Source organism: Phallusia mammillata, chromosome 1 (assembly GCF_965637545.1).
Source record: "Phallusia mammillata chromosome 1, kaPhaMamm4.hap1.1, whole genome shotgun sequence".
NCBI lineage: Eukaryota > Metazoa > Chordata > Ascidiacea > Phlebobranchia > Ascidiidae > Phallusia > Phallusia mammillata.
Window position 1 is genome coordinate 20629743 of NC_137252.1, and position 22680 is coordinate 20652422.

The 22680-nt window shown below is 37.9% G+C and overlaps 1 protein-coding gene across 2 annotated transcripts; it reads left to right on the forward strand.

The window, feature by feature from the left end:
• Positions 1 to 5390: 5390 nt before the first annotated feature.
• LOC145229250 (dolichyl-diphosphooligosaccharide--protein glycosyltransferase subunit DAD1-like) lies at positions 5391 to 12921 on the forward strand. Of its 2 annotated transcripts, none has more exons than XM_080094561.1 (4): positions 5391 to 5531; positions 5589 to 5724; positions 5966 to 6100; positions 11428 to 12764. In XM_080094561.1, the coding sequence occupies exons 1-3, from the start codon at positions 5454 to 5456 to the stop codon at positions 6094 to 6096; spliced, it is 345 nt and encodes a 114-aa protein (XP_079950687.1). In that variant the 5' UTR covers positions 5391 to 5453; the 3' UTR covers positions 6097 to 6100; positions 11428 to 12764. The 2 variants fall into 2 exon arrangements, with proteins under 2 accessions (XP_079950687.1, XP_079950681.1); XM_080094555.1 differs by having other exon boundaries at positions 5392 to 5531; positions 12673 to 12921.
• The last annotated feature ends 9759 nt before the right edge of the window (positions 12922 to 22680 follow it).

Below are 22680 nucleotides of genomic sequence, written 5' to 3' on the forward strand. Positions count from 1 at the left end.
TTGAGAACCACTGCCATAGAGAGTGGTCAAGGTACGTAGAAATCGACATTTTGAGGTATGGGAGAAAACGTTTCAGCTTGTAAAGTCACATTTCTGGTCTCAAACAGTAGCCTATATGCCAATGAAATGACTTTAACCGATACATGTTTACATAAGTCGCCCATATACAAATGCATACATCGCTAAGCCAATGTTACGAAAGAAATAAAAAGACTATCCGAGCCTAATATTTTTCTATAAATTGGCACAGCAAGAAGTTTCAGTTTCTACGAGGTGAAACTTCTTGCTCTAACGTACATCTGTGCCAATTTATAGAAAAATATTAGGCTCGGATAGTCTTTTTATTTCTTTCGTAACATTGGCTTAGCGATGCATGCATTTGTATGTGTGCGACCTACGTAAACAAGTATCGGTTAAAGTCATTTCGTTGGCAAATACTGTTTGAGACCAGAAATGTGACTTTACAAACTGAAACTTCTTGCTCTAACGTACATCTGTGCCAATTTATAGAAAAATACTAGAATGGTGGCTTTCTGATATACTTCCATTTTATATATTTTATACGATATTTACCAATTTACTATACACATCATTTGATCTACACATATGATTGTTTTTGTAAACAAAAACTAATGGGTCCCCACATGCGTGTTTGTGCGGAGTTACGGTAAACAAATGTTGCGGTGATTTTTAAATTCTTAAGAACAAATTTTTAGAAAGCGTTAACACAACAATGAAAAATTTTGTTGTATTTTTTGGCACTATTATTGTCATGTAATTACAAAAACATTAAAAAAGAACGAAACAAATACTTTCAATTTAATCTCTTGCTTTGACCCAGATATTGTCGTCCAAGGTCGGGTTTTAAACACAATTTTTTCTAGAAAGCTGTAACAGTTGTGTTACAGACAATTAAAAAGCGATTTGCCGCAAGTGTATACATCATTTAACTTTGTTTCGCAAAACGAGTTTTTCATTTAACTTTGTTTCGCAAAATGAGTACCATTGACCTGTAGGAACCTTTAGGGTGCACACACCAAACGACTGTTTGACCTTTTGACACCGTTTTCAATAGCACGCCGTCCTTGGTGTTCAACAACACCGTTTGACCTAATTTATACATGCCTTGAGTATTTGATTAAAAAAAAACAAAAAAAAACGCTACGTTATGGCGAAAGAAAGTTCTGAACTGTGTTAGTAATACCTACTAATTGACCTTAAGTAACCCGCGGCCAACCTGACAACGAGCATTTAAAAAACTTTTATCTTGCAAAAAAGTCAAGTTTATTTTTTCATATTTAGTTTGTTTAACAAAGTTTTGCTTGACATTATACGAAACCGAAGCACGCTTATTAGGTTTAAATCGCGTCATATGTGTGAAACCTTTGCCAAAACTGAAAATGTGAGTGATAACTTAATAAAACGACATAGCATTGCTGTGCAAAACAGCTGATTTCTAATCACCGAAACGACGTCTCGTAAAACGTCTGTCCGACGTCAAGCTGAGCCCTCCCGCTCTGCCCTATTATTCGTAAACGTACTCTCTTGGGACTTCTGCCTACAGTGTCTTTCTTGACCAAACGAGCGTTAGACACATTTACGTTTCGGGGGCCTGTGGGTGTGTCGCTGGGTCATTCGGGGTCAAACTTCAGGTGGACCAAGTTCAGATTAATATGTAACATATGTCCAAATTTCAATAAATTTGAAGCACTCTTTCTTTACTAAACAAGCGTTACAAACCAGCGTTAAAAATTTTACGTCTCGGGGGCCTGTGGGTGAACCTCTGGGTAATTTGGGGTCAAACTTCTGGTGGACCAAGTTTGAATTAATATCTAACATATGTCCAAATTTCAATAAATTTAAAGCACGCTTTCTTCACTAAACGAGCGTTACAGACCAGCGTTAAAAATTTTACGTTTCGGGGGCCTGTGGGTGAACCGCTGGGTAATTTGGGGTCAAACTTCAGGTGGACCAAGTTTGGATTAATATCTAACATATGTCCAAATTTGAATAAATTTGAAGCACTCTTTCTTGACCAAACGAGCGTTACAAACCAGCGTTAGACAGAAAAAAGAAAAAAGAAAAAAGAAAAAAGAAAAAAGAAAAAAAGAAAAAAAAAATACGGACAAAAACAATATGTGTCCCCTTCAGGGAAGGGGACCCATAATTAGGCTCGGATAGTCTTTTTATTTCTTTCGTAACATTGGCTTAGCGATGTATGCATTTGTATATGGGCGACCTACGTAAACAAGTATCGGTTAAAGTCATTTCGTTGGCAAATACTGTTTGAGACCAGAAATGTGACTCTACGAGGTGAAACTTCTTGCTCTAACGTACATCTGTGCCAATTTATAGAAAAATAGTAGGCTCGGATAGTCTTTTTATTTCTTTCGTAACATTGGCTTAGCGATGTATGTATTTGTATATGTGCGACCTACGTAAACAAGTGTCGGTTAAAGTCATTTCGTTGGCAAATACTGTTTGAGATCAGAAATGTGACTTTACAAACTGAAACTTCTTGCTCTAACGTAGCCTACATCTGTGCCAACTTATAGAAAAATATTAGGCTCGGATAGTCTTTTTATTTCTTTCGTAACATTGGCTTAGCGATGTATGCATTTGTATATGTGCGACCTACGTAAACAAGTGTCGGTTAAAGTCATTTCGTTGGCAAATACTGTTTGAGACCAGAAATGTGACTTTACAAACTGAAACTTCTTGCTCTAACGTACATCTGTGCCAATTTATAGAAAAATATTAGGTTCGGATAGTCTTTTTATTTCTTTCGTAACATTGGCTTAGCGATGTATGCATTTGTATATATGTGCGACCTACGTAAACAAGTGTCGGTTAAAGTCATTTCGTTGGCAAATACTGTTTGAGATCAGAAATGTGACTTTACAAACTGAAACTTCTTGCTCTAACGTAGCCTACATCTGTGCCAACTTATAGAAAAATATTAGGCTCGGATAATCTTTTTATTTCTTTCGTAACATTGGCTTAGCGATGTATGCATTTGTATATGGGCGACCTACGTAAACAAGTATCGGTTAAAGTCATTTCGTTGGCAAATACTGTTTGAGACCAGAAATGTGACTCTACGAGGTGAAACTTCTTGCTCTAACGTACATCTGTGCCAATTTATAGAAAAATATTAGGCTCGGAATGTATTTTTATTTGATCGTAACATTGGATTAGCGATGTATGCATTTGTTTATGTGCGACCTACGTAAACAAGTATCGGTTAAAGTCATTTCGTTGGCAAATACTGTTTGAGAGGTGAAACTTCTTGCTCTAACGTACATCTGTGCCAACTTATAGAAAAATATTAGGCTCGGATAGTCTTTTTATTTCTTTCGTAACATTGGCTTAGCGCTGTATGCATTTGTATATGGGCGACTTATGTAAACATGTATCGGTTAAAGTCATTTCATTGGCATATACTGTTTGAGACCAGAAATGTGACTTTACAAGCTGAAACGTTTTCTCCCATACCTCAAAATGTCGATTTCTACGTACCTTGACCACTCTCTATGGTTTAAAAAAAATAAAAATGAAAAATTTTTTTTGGAAACTGTACGCAGTGGTGCGTAACGCATATTAACAATTTTCGCACTTACCATTTCGGCGAAATGATGATGGTTGCATAACACTGTGTTCCTGCTTTGCCCAGTGTACCAGGTGATCTTTCCAATATGGCGGCAAAACCTCCACACAGGCTTCAAAATTCCCCTTATCGTAACGCCTGGTTGCGCTATCCAGGCTTTTTTCTAGATCAGTGATGTGCACCAGGTGGAGTTTTTTGCTCGTGAACCCCGTCTACCATTTCATGCTCCATGAATTCTCGTGCGACAACTTGTGTTTCATAGAGAGACTTTGGTCGGGGATTACCCGTTATTAAAAATGACGTCCCGAAATGGCTTAGCTGTAGCGAAAAATATGCCACATGCCACATCGGCCGGTGCCCAAGTCGCATTTTTGAAAGAGTGTGCGCTTGCCGCGTAGCCTTATTAGGTCGGTAGAACTCACAAAACAAGTGTTTAAACTATAGTGCTATTATAATTACAAAACTTCACCCCGACCGGAATATCTCTAATCGTCAGCATTTTCATGCGTTTTATTTAGAGTAGCCAGACGTTTGTAAAGTATGGAGAAAGCTTGCAATAAATGTAATAAACATGCCCATTGTATATGTAGCATGAAGATTATGTTCTAATGCAGGGGTGGCTAACCTATGGCACATGCGTAAAATGTGTCGCATTGCATCCTCCTGATGATCATAAACAATAAAGCCTACTCATTTTAGTTGGTGGTCAAAACTGCTCATCCTTTTAGCGAACGTTATCTTCCTTAACAGTAATCTGCTTACGGTTAAAAATATGTTGAATTAATCAAACTAGGAAAGATGGAATTTGATTTTGCAGTTGTCCCACAACATTGATTTGACTGTTTTGCCAGTTAGCTATATGTTAAATGGTTGTTGCAAAGTATCAGCTACATACGTTGCACACCCTTGATCTAGATATTGACAAGAGTAGTGCTTGAGTGATGTAGGAAAGGATGGTGTTAAGGCATAGATTGAGTTTGAAGAGATATTTGATTAATTTGTTGAAAATTAATGTCTATGTTTGGCAGGTTGTTGTTACTGGTTTTGATCATTAGTGCAGACTGGTGTAAACAGAGTTGTTTTGAACAACCTTTAGTTTAAAAAAAGGTTTTCTTGACCAGAGTAATGCTTTAAGCTTTTGTGAGGAATGATGAATGAAAGGAAAGTGAAGAGATGATTTAATATTATTACAGCAATAATAAAAAGTGTAATTGTAAAGCACACTTGCAAGTCCTTTTTAAAAAAATCATAGTTATAAATCTAATTTGTTTGAAATATACTGTTACTGTAGGCCGTATTAAAAGGTTTCACAGGCTATATGTTGTGCAGGCCTGTTGTATAGTGTGTGTGCCACTATTTTTCTAGGGTGACATTAATTTGTTCTGTGAGTATTTTTATCTGTCACTGTGTATGGAGATGCGAGTGTTTTGTATTTGTGATTTATTGCGGAGGCTGGCTGCAACAATAGTCATGCAATAACATAGCAGTGTATAGGTAAAGTCACACACCCAAAGATTTTGTCTTTGTACGCAACAAAGACTATTCTTAGTAATAAACTGATACCTATCAACATTTAATGTAACAACTCTTTGGTACAAAAATGGGATTTAACATACACATTCCGTCCGGCCGATCAAAATAAAAATACGAGTCGCGAGCCGCTCAAAAGTTGCTCGCACCCCGGATGCGGCCCAAGGGCCGTAGGTTGCCCTCCCTGTACAGAACATCCAGATATATCATAATCTAGGTAGTAGCATGTAAAGACTTTTGACAAATTATTGTTTATTTATTTAAATAACCAGACTTTGGGTTAGTATTTTTCAGACTTTGCAATAAATCTACCATAATGTCATCTGAAAACATTGTTTCTGTTGTGACGAGTTTCTTTTCAGACTACATTGTGAAAACTCCCTCAAAATTGAAAGTAAGATTCAATATGTGAATGGTACAGAATAGTATTTTAAGTTTTGTGTTGTTTTAGGTGATTGACTCTTACTTGGCTTACATTCTTATTACTGGAGTTTGTCAATTTGCGTACTGTGCACTGGTAGGAACATTTCCATTCAATTCGTTTTTAGCTGGGTTCATTTCCTGTGTTGCATCTTTTGTCTTGGGAGGTAAAAAAAATGTGATTTTTTGTAATCTCACAGTAAGTGTTTTAAAAATCATGCATTCCGTGAACAGTGCTGCCATGCAGTGATGCATAAAATCACTTGGAAATTGTTTATGACAAAATTATTTTGAAAGCTTAATAATATTTATATTATTCAGAAAACATTATAATCATGGAGCAAAGAAAAGACAAATCTGTTATCCAACAGTAACCCAAAAAACTACCATGTAAAACATGTTTTTTAGTGAATCTTCGACTACAGGTGAATTCTGAAAACAGTCATGATTTTTGTTCAATTGCCCCAGAAAGAGCCTTTGCAGACTTCCTGTTTGCTCATGTTATTCTTCATCTTGTAGTCATCAACTTCATTGGTTAAAAAGGCAAGTCATTGTTTTATTTGCAAAAGCCTGGTTTGTTTTTTGATTTCAATATGTTGTCTATTTGAGTTGGTTGTGCAAAATTTTAGGGGAGACCTTTCCATGTTTTGAAAACATCCATCAGCCAGTAAAACCCACAATCTTAGGAACACAAAGCAGTTGCGATAACTGCTCCTTTGTCCTGGCAACCGCACGATCATAGTTATGACCCATATTCGGTTGCACGTAACGAAATAAAGCTTGCAGATATAGAAAACTTCCACACAGTCAGATAGTTAAGTTGTGGCAGGATTTAAGTATACGTTATTCAAGATGTTCATTTACATTGCGTGTGACGATTTTAGAATGACTCAACATTAAACAGAAAATGTCTTTTTCGAGGGTTGCTTGCGTTTCGGTTGCAAAAATGCCTACATGTTAGTTTGACTAGTCCAGGGGTGCACAACCTGCTGGCAGCCGTGACCTAAATAAAAACTCTTTTGTCAAATATTTTGATTTTCAAGCTACTCTAAATCCATTTTTTGGAACTGAAAAAGTATTACCCGCCTCAGGGCCATCTGTGGCAGACTTTTTTTGTGCCTATTGTGTGCAAACAATGTGAAAAACCAGATACTCTAAGCATCACAATATAGATTATGACGTCATAAACAGCTAAGACTGATCGCCAGACTGTTCAGCTCAATCCGCGCTTCAAGTTAGAAATTAATCTAGGCTTTTTAGGTGCCATTAGATGGTTGACATATAATATTTCATTACATCAGTAATTTTAAAACACAAGCAAGCAGGCAATTGGCTGGCTGTTGGTGAAATCAAGATCTGCGATGTGGCGGTCATGGTAGAAAGGTTGTGTACCCCCGGACCACTCATTCCTGCAGTTAACATAAAGCAAATATAAGATACTTCAACCACCAGCCTGTGCTGGGAATAAAACAATTAACTATCATGAAACAATGCCGATTGTTATTGCAACCATTGTTACGTTACATAACAAACCACGAGACACTTGCATTTGTCATGGATTGTGATCTTCAATCTTACAAACAGCCGTTTTCAACTACTTTACGGCATAGGCATGTATGTGGTTTTTCTGACAATACTTTATTTTGAACAAAAAACAGGGGAGACAATACATATGTTGTCACCGCTGTTTTTTCAGAAGGCGAGACATGTCACCCCTAAATTGACGCCTATGGTTGTGTATTGTTTATCTTTATGGTCCCGTTCACTGACACACAGTAAGGACTTTTTTTGTATTACCACATAACTACACTTTTGTTTTGCTTTGCTGGTTTCACAAGGTGTTTCAACATAGGGATGTTCAAATTAGAATATGGAATCTAAGCTTGCTGTTTATATGGGGTAGTTGGAACTGATATAAATTTGTGCTCTGACTTTTCAAAAACGTTTTTGTTTTTACCCATTGCAAAATGGGACAAAAAGTTTGTGAGCATCTAGTTGGCGCTAACAACACCATTACGTCATCAGAGCATTGGGGTCATGCTAAACGATAAGCATGTGATGTATGTTTGTTACACATTGTGACTATTTTTATCTGATGCTGTTGTCAGCGTTTGAGTAAACGTTGCAAAATTTAACTTGTGTACTGCTGAAGTGCAGATAAGGATTTTAAATTAACCACCCGAGGTCCCAACTTTGCTTGCTAGGCTACTTATAGCAGTTTTATGCTTTGCTGGTTGGTGCAATGTAAGGTATTCTAAAGAATTTTCTAACTTTTTATTGGACTCATTTTCATTCCTTAAACCCTGATATAATTGTTTTTTCTGTTGTGCTGAAATTTTTAACAATTGTTTGCAGTGGGTTACTCATGTAGTATTTAAACTTTTGCGTTAATCGACTAAATGGTTACCTTAACAGCCCATAATATGTGTTTATTGTCAGTCAGATAGATGTCCCAAGGGAGTAATCTACTGGTTTACGATTATGACATTTTAATGCAGAGCGAAAGGGCTCAGATTTATGTATGAAAAGCTGTTTTACAAGACAGTCTATTTGATGATTAGAAATCAGCTGTTTTTGTGCAGCTATGCTGTTAAAAGGTCTTTAAATTCTTGTTGTCAGCTTGGCTGCTGCATGACCATAGGTCACTATAGCTCATCTTGTAGGTATTCCAAACACAGATAAGAAATTTTGCGTCATAACATAGCTTTTTTATATTTGACAAATCAATGTAAAGAACCAATACTTAAGTCGTGTATAAATTAGGTAAAACAATATTGTTGAACACTAAGGACTGTGTGCTATTGAAACTGATGCCAAAAGTTTATTAAATAGTTGTTCGGCGTCGGCGCCATGAGAGGTTACTACAGGTACTAATGGTTTTTGTTTTGCGAAACAAAGTTAAGTGAAAAACAATTTGTTATGTATACCTTTGTAGCAAACTGATACTTAATTGAAAGTGTCTGTAATACAACTGTTAAGGCTTTGTAGGAAAATTTGTGGTTAAAAACTGACCTTGGCCGATAATATCAAGGTCAAAGCAAGAGATTAAGTTGAAAGTTTTCATAAAAGTTTTTTTTGAAGTTAGGTTAATGCTTTCTAATAATTTGTCCTTAAGAATTTAAAAATAACCGGAACATTTGTTTACCGTAAATCCCCACAATTTAAGGGCATTTAGACAGTTTTTACGGTGGGTTTTTATTGTTGTTGAGATAGAATTTGTGCAGTCATAAATGACATAAGAAATGGATTCAAAACAATTATTATTTATTTATTTTATTGTATTTTTCATCAATTATTCTAGAATACCAAGTTATTCTACTTTGAACATCCGTATTTATCCTGAAACTTTTGGAACAAAGCATTTATTTGTGCTGCTCTAAACTCCTTTGGTGACCAAATTTGTAACAGTGACTAAATGAAACAATTTTTTTGTTGACTGATGTTTGGGTCATTGTGGTTGGTTAATCATTAGTTTTAACACCTGTATCTACCCAGCAAGCCATCTAAAAAGTGATTCTTTATCTTCTAAACATTGTCCTAATTCAGTGATTCTCAAACCTTCTGTATATCACCCATGCTTAGAAAAGAGTATTTGCAATAAAAATTGTTATGTTCTAAATCTAAAAATGTAGTACAATTGAGAGCTCAGCGCTCAATCTATACCAAAAGTACAAAATAAAGAAAATACCGAAAAAATACCACACAGCACCAAACTTTATCATGGTTATCTTTTTAAATCCATTATCTTGCATGTGTTAGGACAGTGGTTCTTAAACTTTTTATCAAGACCGAACCCCATACTATATTCTTCATCCTTTCGTTGAACCCCATCAAGTTACATCATAGGTTTTTAACTCATTTTGTGGTTTTGAGTTTTGACCATATGTTTTTGCTGCCAACAAACATTTATGGTTTTGCTGCTTATGAACAATGTGCACAGTGTTCTTTGTTACGTCAAATATAACTTAGTTACAACCTTCCAAGGTTTGCCATCTAGCAAATAAAAATTGTTATTTTTAGCGACTATATACCATTAAAGTTTGATTAAAACGTTTGCCGAGTATTTGTATTTCAAAAGACCTTCGTCGAACTCCTGAATCAAACCCAGGTTAAGAACCACTGTTTTAGGACCTGTGAGTTATAGTTTAAAAGAAGGTTTTCATTAATGATGCACCAAACCCACCTTAAAAGGTTCGGGCGGAACAATTTTAGCTGAATCAGGCCGAATCTAAAATCCCCTTTCTGATCTATCAATCTTATGTTGTTGATGCAAGTGAACTTGTTTATGACACTCCAAAATCACACAATGCATAAGCTTAACCGCAATGGAAGTTTGAAAACACACATGCTGACACACTCCAACGAGAAACCTTACCCATGTAACGTTCGTGCAAAAAAATTAACTGCATTGGACATTGAAACAACACATGCTAACACACACTAATGATTAAAGTGAAACCTTACCCATGTAAGGTTGGTAATAAAGATTTAACCACAATGGAACATTGAAACAACACATGCTGACACACTAAAGAGAAACCTTACCATAGTTTGTGAGAAAATATTTGTCCAGAATAGACATTTGAAACATCACATGACACACACAATAGAGAAATCTCATTAGTGTGTTATATGTGTGAAAGAGATTCAGGCGCAGTGGTAATTTAAAACAACACATGTTGACTCATAATAAATTTCTAATTTTTACAGAAAATATGCCTCCTACTTTTAGATCAGTGGTTCCCAACCTAGGGCTAGATCCACACACACACGTGCGCGCGCCAGCGCATAGTTGGTTTGTTCTTTTATAGCCAGCGTAAAACGCCGGCGCGCGAGCGTACGCTTTCAACTCGGCTGCAAAGCGTGAGATTTCGCCCACAAGGTGGCGCGGAGCTTGAAACCACGCTCGCGTTTTGCCGAGCGAGCGAGTGAGCGCTGGCTAAATAAATTTGATTTAGCTCACACCGGCAAGCCAGCGCATTTTTGAAATGTGAACTTCTGATGTTCAGGAACTTTACCTGCTGGGCTAAATGTATGTCATGTGTGTAATGTATAGTGATTTTAGGGCAGGAAATATATATGTAGTTCTATTTTTTTAAGTCGAGAAAACCGAAATACCAATTTGAATGTCCTCTCTTGCAATGATGGCAGGCACTTGATCACACATTAATTGTGCACAGTTGCTTTTGGGGGCACGTACCCGTTAACTTCCCTGATGGCCTTTGTTCTGGTTTAATGAATTTTTCGTATCCCGCTGCTCTAGTTCGTTTTTGTGCTTCCACGAAACCATTTCATTGTTCTGAAGTAGCCCTACAGAGGCTACAGTTCAGCAAAATAAGACTTGTATTCACTATTCAGCATGGTCTTGTCAATGTACAGCAATCAGGAATTGTTTAATTATATAGTATGTGTTCAAGCCTACCCGAAAGACATGGTTGAAAATGCCTGGAAGAAAATAATTTTGAAAAGTAAACTTTTATGTGGTAAGTTTGGTTATGCATTTTGGAAACTTTGTAGGAATATAATTATAAAACTGACATTGCCTGTATATGTGCAGGTGAAGACGTAAACACAGCCAAGTTTGTGTTTAAGAGTTTATATACTATAAACAGAAAAAGGAAAGCAAACATTGTTCTCTTTTATTTCTAAAAACTTTACAATTGCTTTTAACACGAAAACATGGAACACCAGTAAACAGAGGTTCAGGCTAGGTCATTACCCTAAAAACTGGATGATGCTGTAAAACATTGTGTTACCTGTCTTGAAAACACTGCAAATGAAGGTATTTTTTAATTGTAAAAGTACAATTTCTGCCGAAGTACACATTTACAAACAGTTAGACAAATGTTTACTCATCGGTTTGTTTTTAGATACAACATACAACTGATCAGTTTGTGCCACACTGACCTTTTCCCTAGAAGGATTTGATGGAAAGAAATATTGTAAATGGTTTATGAAGCAGAAGAAGACTGATTAATTGTGTTTAGTTCAACATTGTTTGTGTGGATGCTATGTTTAGATGAATTAACTCTTTAGCAAGTTTGGTTCTGTTAAAACTGCATTTAACCTTTTTGCAACACAATTATTTGAAACTACCAAGTTTGCTTATTTCATGATGTCATGGTTCACAACTCTTGCAAATAAAACAAATTGGAGGATTACTTTGAACTTTGTTTATTGGTAGCAACACACAATGCAAACTTCCTCAACCACTGTTATAAGCATACCAAACAGAACTAAATTCAAAGTATAGTAAATAGAATGGATGGGAAGAATAAACTTTATCTATAGCCAAACATTCCCCATAGTAAAAGTGCGGCTGTGTGAGCCAGAACGCCAGCGCGCGAGCTTGAGTTTTATGTCTGTGTGTACGTCACTGCGCCAGCGGGGCAGCTCATTGGCGTACGCTAAGCCCGCGAGAAATCCTGTGTGGATCTAGCCTAGGGAGATGGTTTTAGGGGGTCCATGGAGGCTAACATTCTTAGTACCATTAACCAACAGTAAAATATTTTAAAGTTTTCAAACCGTTTTTACTTCCTACATACAAGTGCAGACTGTTTATCAAACCTTTAGGTCAGGAAAAATTACTTTTTGTGATTGTTACCTCCATTGTGACATCACAACACACAAGAACAATCAAACTTATAGTGCTTTGTTTTAAGTATTGTATACCAGAAAATTTATCTCTTTGTTGTGTTGACAGCTACAGTACAGAAATATATTGAGATTGAAGGTTATTAAAATTCTGCCCCACATGCGAAAGTAATAACATATAATGCAAGAAACAAAAAACATAAGACTAAATTACGTTGGGGTCTGTGGGCCTATAAAATTTATAAAAGGAGTCCGTGACTACAAAAAGGTTGGGAACCACTGTTTTAGATGCAACAATTCAAATTCATATTTTTTATGTACGAAAGGGGCTGGTCCATTTGTTGTGTGCATCCTGCCATTGTTAACAATATGCATGTGTAGTTTTTGTTTGTAAAGTGTATAGTATATTAATATATTATTATAACATGTAGCTTGTCTGTTTGTTGATAATGAAGTGGTGTTTGCTGTACCCCTTCTATTAAAGTGATAGATCTCAAAAGAAATGTATATTGTTTTTGCAGAAATGTTGACATGCTGTTCATCAACATCATCTCACAACAATTTATATTTTTCGCTCAGAATGCATATTAATAAAAACACATTCTCCACACAGCACTAATCGTGAATTTTGAACAAGCAAGCATCGTTATATTAAAGCAGAGACATGGTGTGTTCCAACCCAACAGGCAAATAAAAAAGTATTTTTTACAATCTTTATGAATTGCCAAATGTTCTTAAAATGTGCAACCAATAAATGGTGTTTGACTAGGTGGCTTGTTTTCTATTTTTGTTCTTCTATTTGACCTCGGACAATTGAATTTGCAAAGAAAGCAAAGTACCTGCCCTAACTATTATGCAAAATGCAACAAGGTGTATGATTTAGATCAGGGTTTTAATCCTTCTGGAAATCAGCATCACTATCTGTAGGGCCACATGCAACAGCTGTGTAGGGGAGATTCGAGATAATTCGGACACCGGATACACTGGATAATACATATGACATCATTTGAGAATATTGGAGTATGAAATAATTTATTGCAATCCTCCATTACTGTATATCTGGGGTGCAAAAATGCGGTAGCGCGGTCGCGCCGTGCGACTATAAAATCGGCGTGTGCGACTGTAATTTCTTGCCATCTACTTGAAAGTGGTATATATTTTTTGAACTAATTTACTCAGATAGTGCTAAAACACTGAAGAAATGGCCCCACTTGAGAAAAAAATAAGTTTCCGACAACGATCAACCAATATTGCCTTTTCCATAAAAACACGCATGGATCAGCCCGCTACCACAATAGGTTGGTCGCATGTAGAACTTTTAAATTTGCCACACTTTTGAGGCAATGTGGCGATGCTATGCAAAGTGCTGATTCTGCAATCATCAATTGACGTAGCTTAACAGTAGTGACCGTCGTAATAAGAAGTGACTTACTTCCTCTCTTTTATAACCGAGAATATTTACTCTCAGAATAAAATCCATTCCCACACCTCAGACGCAGAATGTGACGTCACTCATGCTAAGCGCCGTGGGGATGGTGCAATCGGTCACGTGTTTTCAAAATGACTTGCAACGCGCATCCATTCAACAAAACGTCAAACACGCCGCACATACATATCTTACGGAATCGTGGCTCACAGCGCAATTTTTCGGCAATCTGTGAAAAGCACCTTTCTCGTATCAAGCTACAATGGTTCGCCTTGATCGTTTTTACGTTTGTCTAACTTACACTTATGTTTTATCCAGTAAATGCTAGGTTAACAGAACATCGCGTATACCACAACAAACAAGCTAAAATCCCTATTTTCCAGTCCTCGTATGGTGCGTCGGAAAACACAGATCATACGTTGTTGTCGTATTGCAGACTTTTTTGTTCGGTCGCAATGAACGTGTGTAGAGGAAATTTATGTCTACGCTGACGCTTTGGTGTGTAATAGTTTATGCCAGGCATGTTGAAGGCGACATACCGATTTAGCTGATCAGCAAACATTCCCACATAGCAAGGCACTGTGGGATTCGAACCCACGGAATTCGTTGGAAATTTTTGGAAAAAAACCTCTTACCAACATGTTATGCTTTGCCCTGATGCCATGCAAGCACAGAGGTGCACAACGTGCGGCCTTCAAGATGAACTGGTCCTGCCGGGAAAATTTACATTTAAATATATGTGCTGGTGGCTGTGAGTTGGTTTAACCCAGTGGTTCCCAAACAATGCGCCGCGGCACACTTGCCACGAGATGTCATTAGGTGTGCCGCAAAAAATATTGAAATTAAAATCAATCAAGTAGAGTAGTAGTACCAGGTGCTTAGACCACTAGGCCAACATGCTCCACGTCTATGAGATGTTCAACTAGGCTATTTAACTATGAGAGAGGCCTGCATGGCGGCTTTGTGACCTCATAGTTAGTGCCTTTGTCAGCTAAAAAAATTATTCAAATGTTCGAAGTGCGCCAATTAATTTTTGTTTTTTCTTAAAAGGGGGCCTTAAAAAAAAAGTTTGGGAACCACTGGTTTAACCGTTAATATTTGTGTGCAAACAATGCTAAATATACAGCCAGCACACAACCTAACAATATTGTCAAGTGGTAAGGACATATATGTACGTTATATTAGGCTCTACACTGTTGGTGTAGATAAGGCTAAAACACATGCGCTACTAAAAATTATGGCGCGCTACCAAACTCCGAAAAATTTTTTGCACCCCTGCTGTATATACAAAGCAATATATCATTTTTGTAGAAAAGCTGGTTTTATTTAATAGGAAAACTGAACTAAAAATGGATTCCCATATATTTCCACTTTTAATGTTCTTTTTCCTATTTACCGATTTACTATACACACCATTTCATTTACACACATGGTTGTTTTTGCAAGCAAAAACGAATGGGTTCCCACAGACCCACACATGTGTTTTTGGGAATTAGTCGGCGCTATAAAAATGGTAAGTTTTTTTGGGATTCTTAAGGACAACCTAGCAGAAAGCATCAACCCAAACGTCAAAGGCTTCGTCCATAAACTTTTTACATTATTATATTGTCATTTATTTATAAAAGTGGTAAAGAAATGGTAAAAAAATACTTCCAATCCTCTGCAAATTTATTCTCTAGCAGTGGCGGCTCGTGCCTAAAATTTGTGGGGGTGCTGCCCCCACAAATTTTAGCCTCTACTGAACATATATAAGTTGGCAATATATTGAAAAGCTACATTTCTAGTTTTCTAGCCACTTGTTTTGTGCAAGTAATACAAATCTTAATTAGCAACTCCATTGTGACGTAATTTTTGTTACGCAATAATGTACACGAGTGTAAACAGCAGACGGCATCATTTGCGTATTTTGTTTACTTGCACAGCGACGGGCCAAACACAATAACGTTCAGTAATAATGTGAAAAACAAAAACACACGTGGCACAGCTTCGAAACGAAGCGGTTGTAAATACGGTAAAACACAACAGAAATATAGAAAAAAAATCGATATAAATGAGTCGAAAAAGGTCGAAGTATTTCAGTTCGACAACAAAAATTGATATGTTTCATTTAAGTAAATTTAGTCACAGTCAGCGTTTTCAACATATTCTATGACACAGTACGCCAGGCCCATTGAAGGCGCTATACCGAATCAGCCGGTCACCAAGCATTCACCACCATATGGCAAGGCGTAGGCTAGAAAAATCTAGCCTGCGGTGGGATTCGAACCCACGACAGGAGTCTTTCCGGGACTCGCGCTCTACCAACTGAGCTAAACAGGCCCAGTGGAGAATCCGCCGAAAGTCGAATCACAAGCACCGTTGCCTGCCTCGTATGCTGCACATGTCAGCTTCGTAGTAGGGGATCGCCAGATTGACCAGTATCAGTTAAGATGAACATAAATTCATAACTGGGATCAGCCCTGAAGCGTCTATGCAGCTGATTCGGTATAGCGCCTTCAATGGGCCTGGCGTACTGTGATTTATATGTGAGTGTGCCGCGATCGCTGGTCTGCATAGACGCTTCAGGGCTGATCCCAGTTATGAATTTATGTTCATCTTATTCTATGACACTTCACAGATTATTGTCACACAAAAAAACTAGCCATACAGCTTTTTATTGGTATCATAACTAACAAATTTAATAACCACATTACATTGGTTTCAGAACTTGTTCATTTAAACATCTTTCTTGAATTTTTGTGTGCAGACTATTGATTGTATTTTAGTTTCTTAGCTGCTATAATTGCTGCTTGCTGTCAAATAGCTTAACATTCATTTTTTAAGTGCAAAACGCCTTCAAGCTTTAATATTTACAACACTCTCACTTAAATTTAAACCATATTATTAAATCTTGTGGTTCCTTTTTCCAACCAAAATGAATCATGAAGTTATAGTTTGGGCATGATAATTGATAGCTTCTTCCTTAATCCCAAATGATAACTAAGAAACTGTTTTTCTATTTACTACTATAGCACTGCAAGTGCAAGTCTTTGGGAAATATTGGTGTTCCTCAGAAAAATTGGCATCTTTTTCAGTGTTAAAAAGAACTGTTTTGCCTTTGAAAGAATCATGGAAACAGCAAAAAGGATTTTTCATCCTAGTAATTTAACTTGTCAAAACATCATCTCTAGATTAATTATTTTCAAAGTAATCATGAACATCAGATCTACAGAAACATTTTCATTTGAGTAACTAGCTTTTCTTTGTCAACAATAGGATGTGCTTGGTGTCACTATTATCTTGTCTGTAGAATGTTCATTCTTAAGAAACACTTCCTGTGAAGCAATTTAGCAGCTACTGTTCAGACAAACAGTACATGTCCATTATATCAATACACATGACTGCAATTGGTTGCAAATACTGTCAACATGGTGTGTTAAGAAAGCCACACTTTAAATTGTCTTCACTCTTTTTTTTTTGTCTTCATTTCAAAATTCCTGTTGCTAGCAGTTGTTTGTTCTGCATTTGATATTGCCTGAATTTCAGTGAGGCATTTAACTTCACAGTCACAAATTTAATTTTTCTTTGGTAGCATTAGGAACTAAAACTGAGTATTTCTTGTTGTTGCTTATTCCTGCATGACATTGGAGTAGCAGACGTTTTGTCCCATACTTTCATAAATCTTTTTAATTCAGTTATTTATTATAAAGGTTAATTGTGACTTTTAAAGGTGTTAGATGACCTTTTTTTCTTTTTCAAGGTGTTAGATACACTTATTTAATTCAATGATAACTGTAAAAACTGAAACCCACTTGCAGTCATCTTAAAAAGTCACGACTAACAGTCAAACAATAAATTTAATGATAGCAAAATAATTATTTAACTACACTCACTGTCGAACTTAAAAACACAGCACACGGGTTTGGCTTTGGAGCTCACTGACGCGAAGCAGACAACACAACCAGCGCTACGTCACGGGAGGGGCTGCGCGAGCCACAGCCCCCTCTCGCCTATTTCGCCCGGCATGTAGCTTTTCCAAGTGCGCATGCGCACAACTGAAAACGTCATGAAACGTCACGAAACTGGAGCTGCAGCTCCGCCATAGATAACTTATTATTATTATTATTATTATTTTTTAATTTCTTTTAAATAATACAAAATTTTTATTTATTTTATTTTAATAAAAGGCCGAATAATGTTATTCTTAGTATACACTGATCAAACATAAAAACTATATGTAAAGATTGTTTTGTATAACAACTTGGAATAGGAATGTCAAGTAAAAATACTGGGGGTGCTGCAGCTCCGCAGCCCCCTCGCACGAGCCGCCCCTGTTCTCTAGTAGCTTTTGTATTGTTATCCAAGGCCAGTTTTAAAACAGAATTAAGAAGCTATTTTCCTGCAAAGGTGTACATAACAAATGTTTACCATTAAACTGCAGTAGCCTCCCACAGAGCGGCAGCCGTGCTGCTGCTTGATGACCTTATGACACGGTTTTCTATAGCACACAGTCCCTAGTGAAATTAGTGTTAAACAATAACGTTTTGCCTAATTTATACATAACTCACGTATTGGTTGTCGAGTTTTGTTTGTCAAATATAAAGAAGTGTAGCGGCCTCTCTCACTACCGTTATCGTGTGCTTTTATACTACAGTACAGCCAGCGAACCGGACAGATTGCCTTCTTTCTCTGACTCTCGTCTTATCCGGCGTATTTGCAAATTGTGTAATTCTATTACAGTGGTTCTCAAAGTATGGGTCGCGACCCAAACATGGGTCGCGCTTTGCTGTTACGCACATGGCGATTGTTACGTCATAGCACGGGGAATAAAAGTTAATCATGCAAAACTGAACGTGGATATGTAGGTCAATGATTTTAAAAATAAAATTAAAAAAAAAAAAAAACTCAACATCAAACGCTAACTGGTATATCCGGTAGAGCTACTAACACCATAACGAGAATCTACCCCCCAATTTGATTGGTTATATCTCCAAAAATGCTCACAGTTAGGGCTATTGGGGCCGGGGTAAGGTATTAGCACTTAAAATTCAAAACTAAGCCAAAAAATTAGTTACTAATGTAAAAATTTTATGTAAATATTTCCCGACCCAACCCATTTATAGCCGCTAAATAAAAATTCAGCTCTTTACGCCCCCTTGTGAAAGCGAAAAGTAGATTCTCGTTATGGTGTTAGCTCTACCGGATGTGTACCAGTTAGCGTTTGAGGATGAGTATTCGTACACGGAAACATTTTTAGATTTGGGATTCACTTCTATCAATGACCATGGTGCTACAAAGCCACAATGTGTGTTGTGTTATGTAGTATTGTCGAATCGAACTCGTTAAACCTGCAGCCATTTTGACATGGGCAGACTCATATGCGGCGACAACGTGGCCTCTAAATTGTTACATTTTTTATGTTTGAGGCTTGGGTCGTGAGATGTTCATAAAACTCAGTTTAGGTCGTCAAAAAAGTTTGAGAACCACTGTTCTATTACGATGTACCTCGAATAAACACCTCGCTACATTTGGTGACCCCAAGCGTGCAAAAACGTTATTTTTGCATTATGACAGAAGCCACAAACTCAGAGAATGCTGTAGCAGTAAAGTTACCTACGTTTTAGGCAGCTCAGCCACGAGTTTGGTTTCAGGAAGCGGAGGCGCAGTCCTCCCGGCAAAACCCTCGTTGCTGCGAATGGCACCCATATCCGGACGTACGGTTCACGTCTGGTAACCATGCATTTACCTTCAGGCAAACTTCACTGGAAATTTGTCCTTGCCGAAGTTTCTCGACCGCTACTCGGCGCCGACTTTCTGAGGGCGCATTCATGCTGTTTCCGCGGTCACGTCTGTCTATGCCCGACTATTGGCCGAGTTCCCAGGAATAACAACTCCCCACTTTTCACAGTCGCTTCCCAATCATGGAGTTCAGCATTTTATTCCCACTAACGGCCCACCCGTGCACTCTCGCGCTCGTCGTCTCCCTCCCGAGAAACTAAGCCTCGCTAAAAAGGAATTTCACAACATGCTGCAACTGCAGCAATTGCATGCCCATGGGCATTATTCGACGTTTTTCCAATCCATGGGCCTCGCCACTGCACATGGTTCCAAAGTCGTCCGGTGGGTGGCGCCCCTGCGGCGATTACCGCCGTCTTAACGCAGTTACCCAGCTTGATCGTTACGCCATTCCTCACATTCATGACTTTTCGGCTCGGTTGGCAGGATCTAGCTTTTCCAAAATTGACCTTTTTTTCCAAAATTGACCTTGTTCGAGGCTACCACCAGGTTCCTGTGGCACCTGATGACATCGCGAAAACCGCGGTCATTACCCCTTTTGGCCTGTTTGAATTCCTTCGCATGCCATTCGGTCTTAAAAATGCGGCACAAGCCTTTCAGCGACTGATGGATACGGTATGTCAATCTTTGGACTTTGTGTTCGTCTATCTTGATGATATCCTCGTCAAGGAATAAACGACCTCTTGACAGTCGATAACTAAAAAAACTAAATGAAAGATTACATTCCACAAACTTCTTATTAGGACTTTTTATCACCGCAAGAAAGCAAAAAAGCAAATTTTGGGCATATCAGTCGCCTTTACCATAAAAGACACTTTAGAAAATGACAAAAAATTCTTGGGTCTTAATATTGCAAGCAATCACTGACAAACACAAACGTAATAAAATTTATTTGAAGTTGTAGCGGCAGCACACCAATACTCGCTATTTTGTATAGCTTTTTCCACAACAAAAGCACTGCCGCGTACAGCAGGCTAGAAAACTAGCTTCCCGTACGTCATAGAATATACATCGCGCTCTAAAACGGCTCCGAGCTCCTCTTGACCGCCACACTTGACCGCTCACAGCGATCGGGAATCCCCTCACTCCTGCCTACACCGCGATAAGAGAAGGCAAACCTGCGTCAGCTTAGATAAGGCTAGAAAACTGACAGTCTTTTAATTTAACTTGAAGCGCTGGGACTTAGAAAAAAGTGTTTAAGTTTAAATAGAGGCGCGCGGACTTAGCTGATTTTAACTTAAATCTGCGCTCGGGCCAGCGGCCCTTAATTGCCGACCAAAACAAAATGGCGGCCCTGGCCTCGAGTCTACCCGTGGCCATTAGACATCTTAGGCCGAGAAGACATAATTAATTAACCGAAACACACAAGTCTAATTAATTAGAACTGAGACATAGAGTTGCAAGTTAATACTTAACCGTGTTTGTGAAATATTACCTGTACTATTAAATATTTAAATTAAGTTTTGGATTCTTTTGTACTTTGGTGTTGGTTGCTAATTAGGCTACTGCTTTCTTTAATTACGATTCTATTTGAATAAGACTTCTTGAAATATTTCTGTCGCTGATAACCAAATAAACCAACAATGTAGCCTAGTCAACGGATTATACAAGTGGTGTTTTCTGGAGTTTATCTCCAAGGAATCTTGAGGCAGCAGTGTGAACTACAAACTTAGTGAGGCTCATTGCGCAAACCTATTGCGTTGTTAAATTGTGAGAGTAGTACTTTGAAGACCGCCCGAACCTCCGCAAAGTAATTCTTTTTTCCAGATGAGATAATGCTTCAATTAAACTAAAATGACCCCAGTACTAATATATCTTAATAAGTTTTCATTTCGACAACACAACTTTTCCATTTTTTTCAATACTTAACAATGCATCTACCAACAAAGTATAAATCTCCTGTATCATATACTTAAGTAAGCATAGCCGTTTTACGTACCCTACGCGTTTGACATGAAAACATAAGTTTATCTACCTGGCTATTAGTAGGCTACAGAAGCAAAAAAGACACGTTTAGACCTACGCTTTAAATGTCTGTTGGTAAATGACGAAAGGTTCAGAACATTTAGTGTGTAACGCCAAGGACCTCAGCTTGTGGTCGTGTCTGAATCGCAATTTAGCCACGCTGATGTCCTTTTGTTCTTTTCACAAGCAGTCCATCCCTCTTAGGTCCATTTTATGCACTGTTGGTACCTTTAACCACGCCTGCTCAATATGGCTATCCGAACTCCCCACTTCGACATCACACTACAAAAATCTCAGGGACATTCCAACTTACATCCCTATTGCTGCAGCAGTCCTTCTGGAGAAAAATATTGGTTTTGATGTTGTCAACCTTTTTACAAACATACCCGTAGATTTTTCGATCCAGCTCGTCCTTAACGCCGTCTTCGCAGACAAAGCAACAACAACATTCTATAAGGACTAAACCGGCTACGGTTCAAAAACTTCTGCATTGGACTGCATCCAGCACAACCTTACGTTTCAATGGCAAACACTACAAACATATATATGATATGGCAATGGGGTCCCCGAGCGCACCCTCATTAGCCGATGTTTTTTAACTTTCTCATCGACAAAGCCTTAGCTTCAACACCATCTCAAAACAAATCCGATCTGCTCTGTCGACGATCTATTCGTTGTGTTTTCCTTTTCCTGCAAAAATTTTCAGGACGCTGCAGTTTATCCGAGCATATCTTTTACACAAGTCTAGAGGTAAACAACACTATCCATTAATTAGATGTGCTGGTAACTAATACACCCAATAACATAGTCACTACTACCTACCGCAAGCCTAGCCTACCCACAGTGCAAGTGGGACAGTTTTGTATCACATTACCACAAACGCAACCTCGTTAACTGCCTACTAAAAAGGGCACATAACATCTCAAGTTCGCATACGAATTCGTATTAAAGTTCGTATATTTCGTATACTTTAGGCTACATATAAAGTTATGGATCTTGAGTTTGTAACAGTAAAATCCATGCTTGCTTCCAATGGATACCCTTTCACCTTTCTTAACGTGTGCATTAAAGGGTTTTTCAACAGGTGTCATCGCATCACATTTTGACCTTCACCCAAACGATCGGAAACCACCCATTTTGTGACCATGCGTCTGCCCTTTTAGGTCCACATTATTCAATATAGCACGAGAGCTGAAGGGATTTGTGGAACGCTTGATACTCGATGCAGAGCTACGTGTTATCCACAAACCGACAAAAATTGACAGTTTTTTTTCTGTCAAGGACCGCCCTTGCAACAACCTTCGCAGTAGTGTTGTTTACAAGCTTACGTGTTCGTGTGAGTCCTCCTATATTGGTGAGACGC

What these genes read in the sequence shown, in the direction of transcription:
- LOC145229250 (XM_080094561.1), top strand. Translation starts at nt 5,454, where the DNA reads ATGTCATCTGAAAACATTGTTTCTGTTGTGACGAGTTTCTTTTCAGAC. An exon ending in AAACTCCCTCAAAATTGAAA is followed by an intron (nt 5,532 to 5,588) that starts GTAAGATTCAAT and finishes GTGTTGTTTTAG; the next exon opens with GTGATTGACTCTTACTTGGC. An exon ending in TGCATCTTTTGTCTTGGGAG is followed by an intron (nt 5,725 to 5,965) that starts GTAAAAAAAATG and finishes CATGTTTTTTAG; the next exon opens with TGAATCTTCGACTACAGGTG.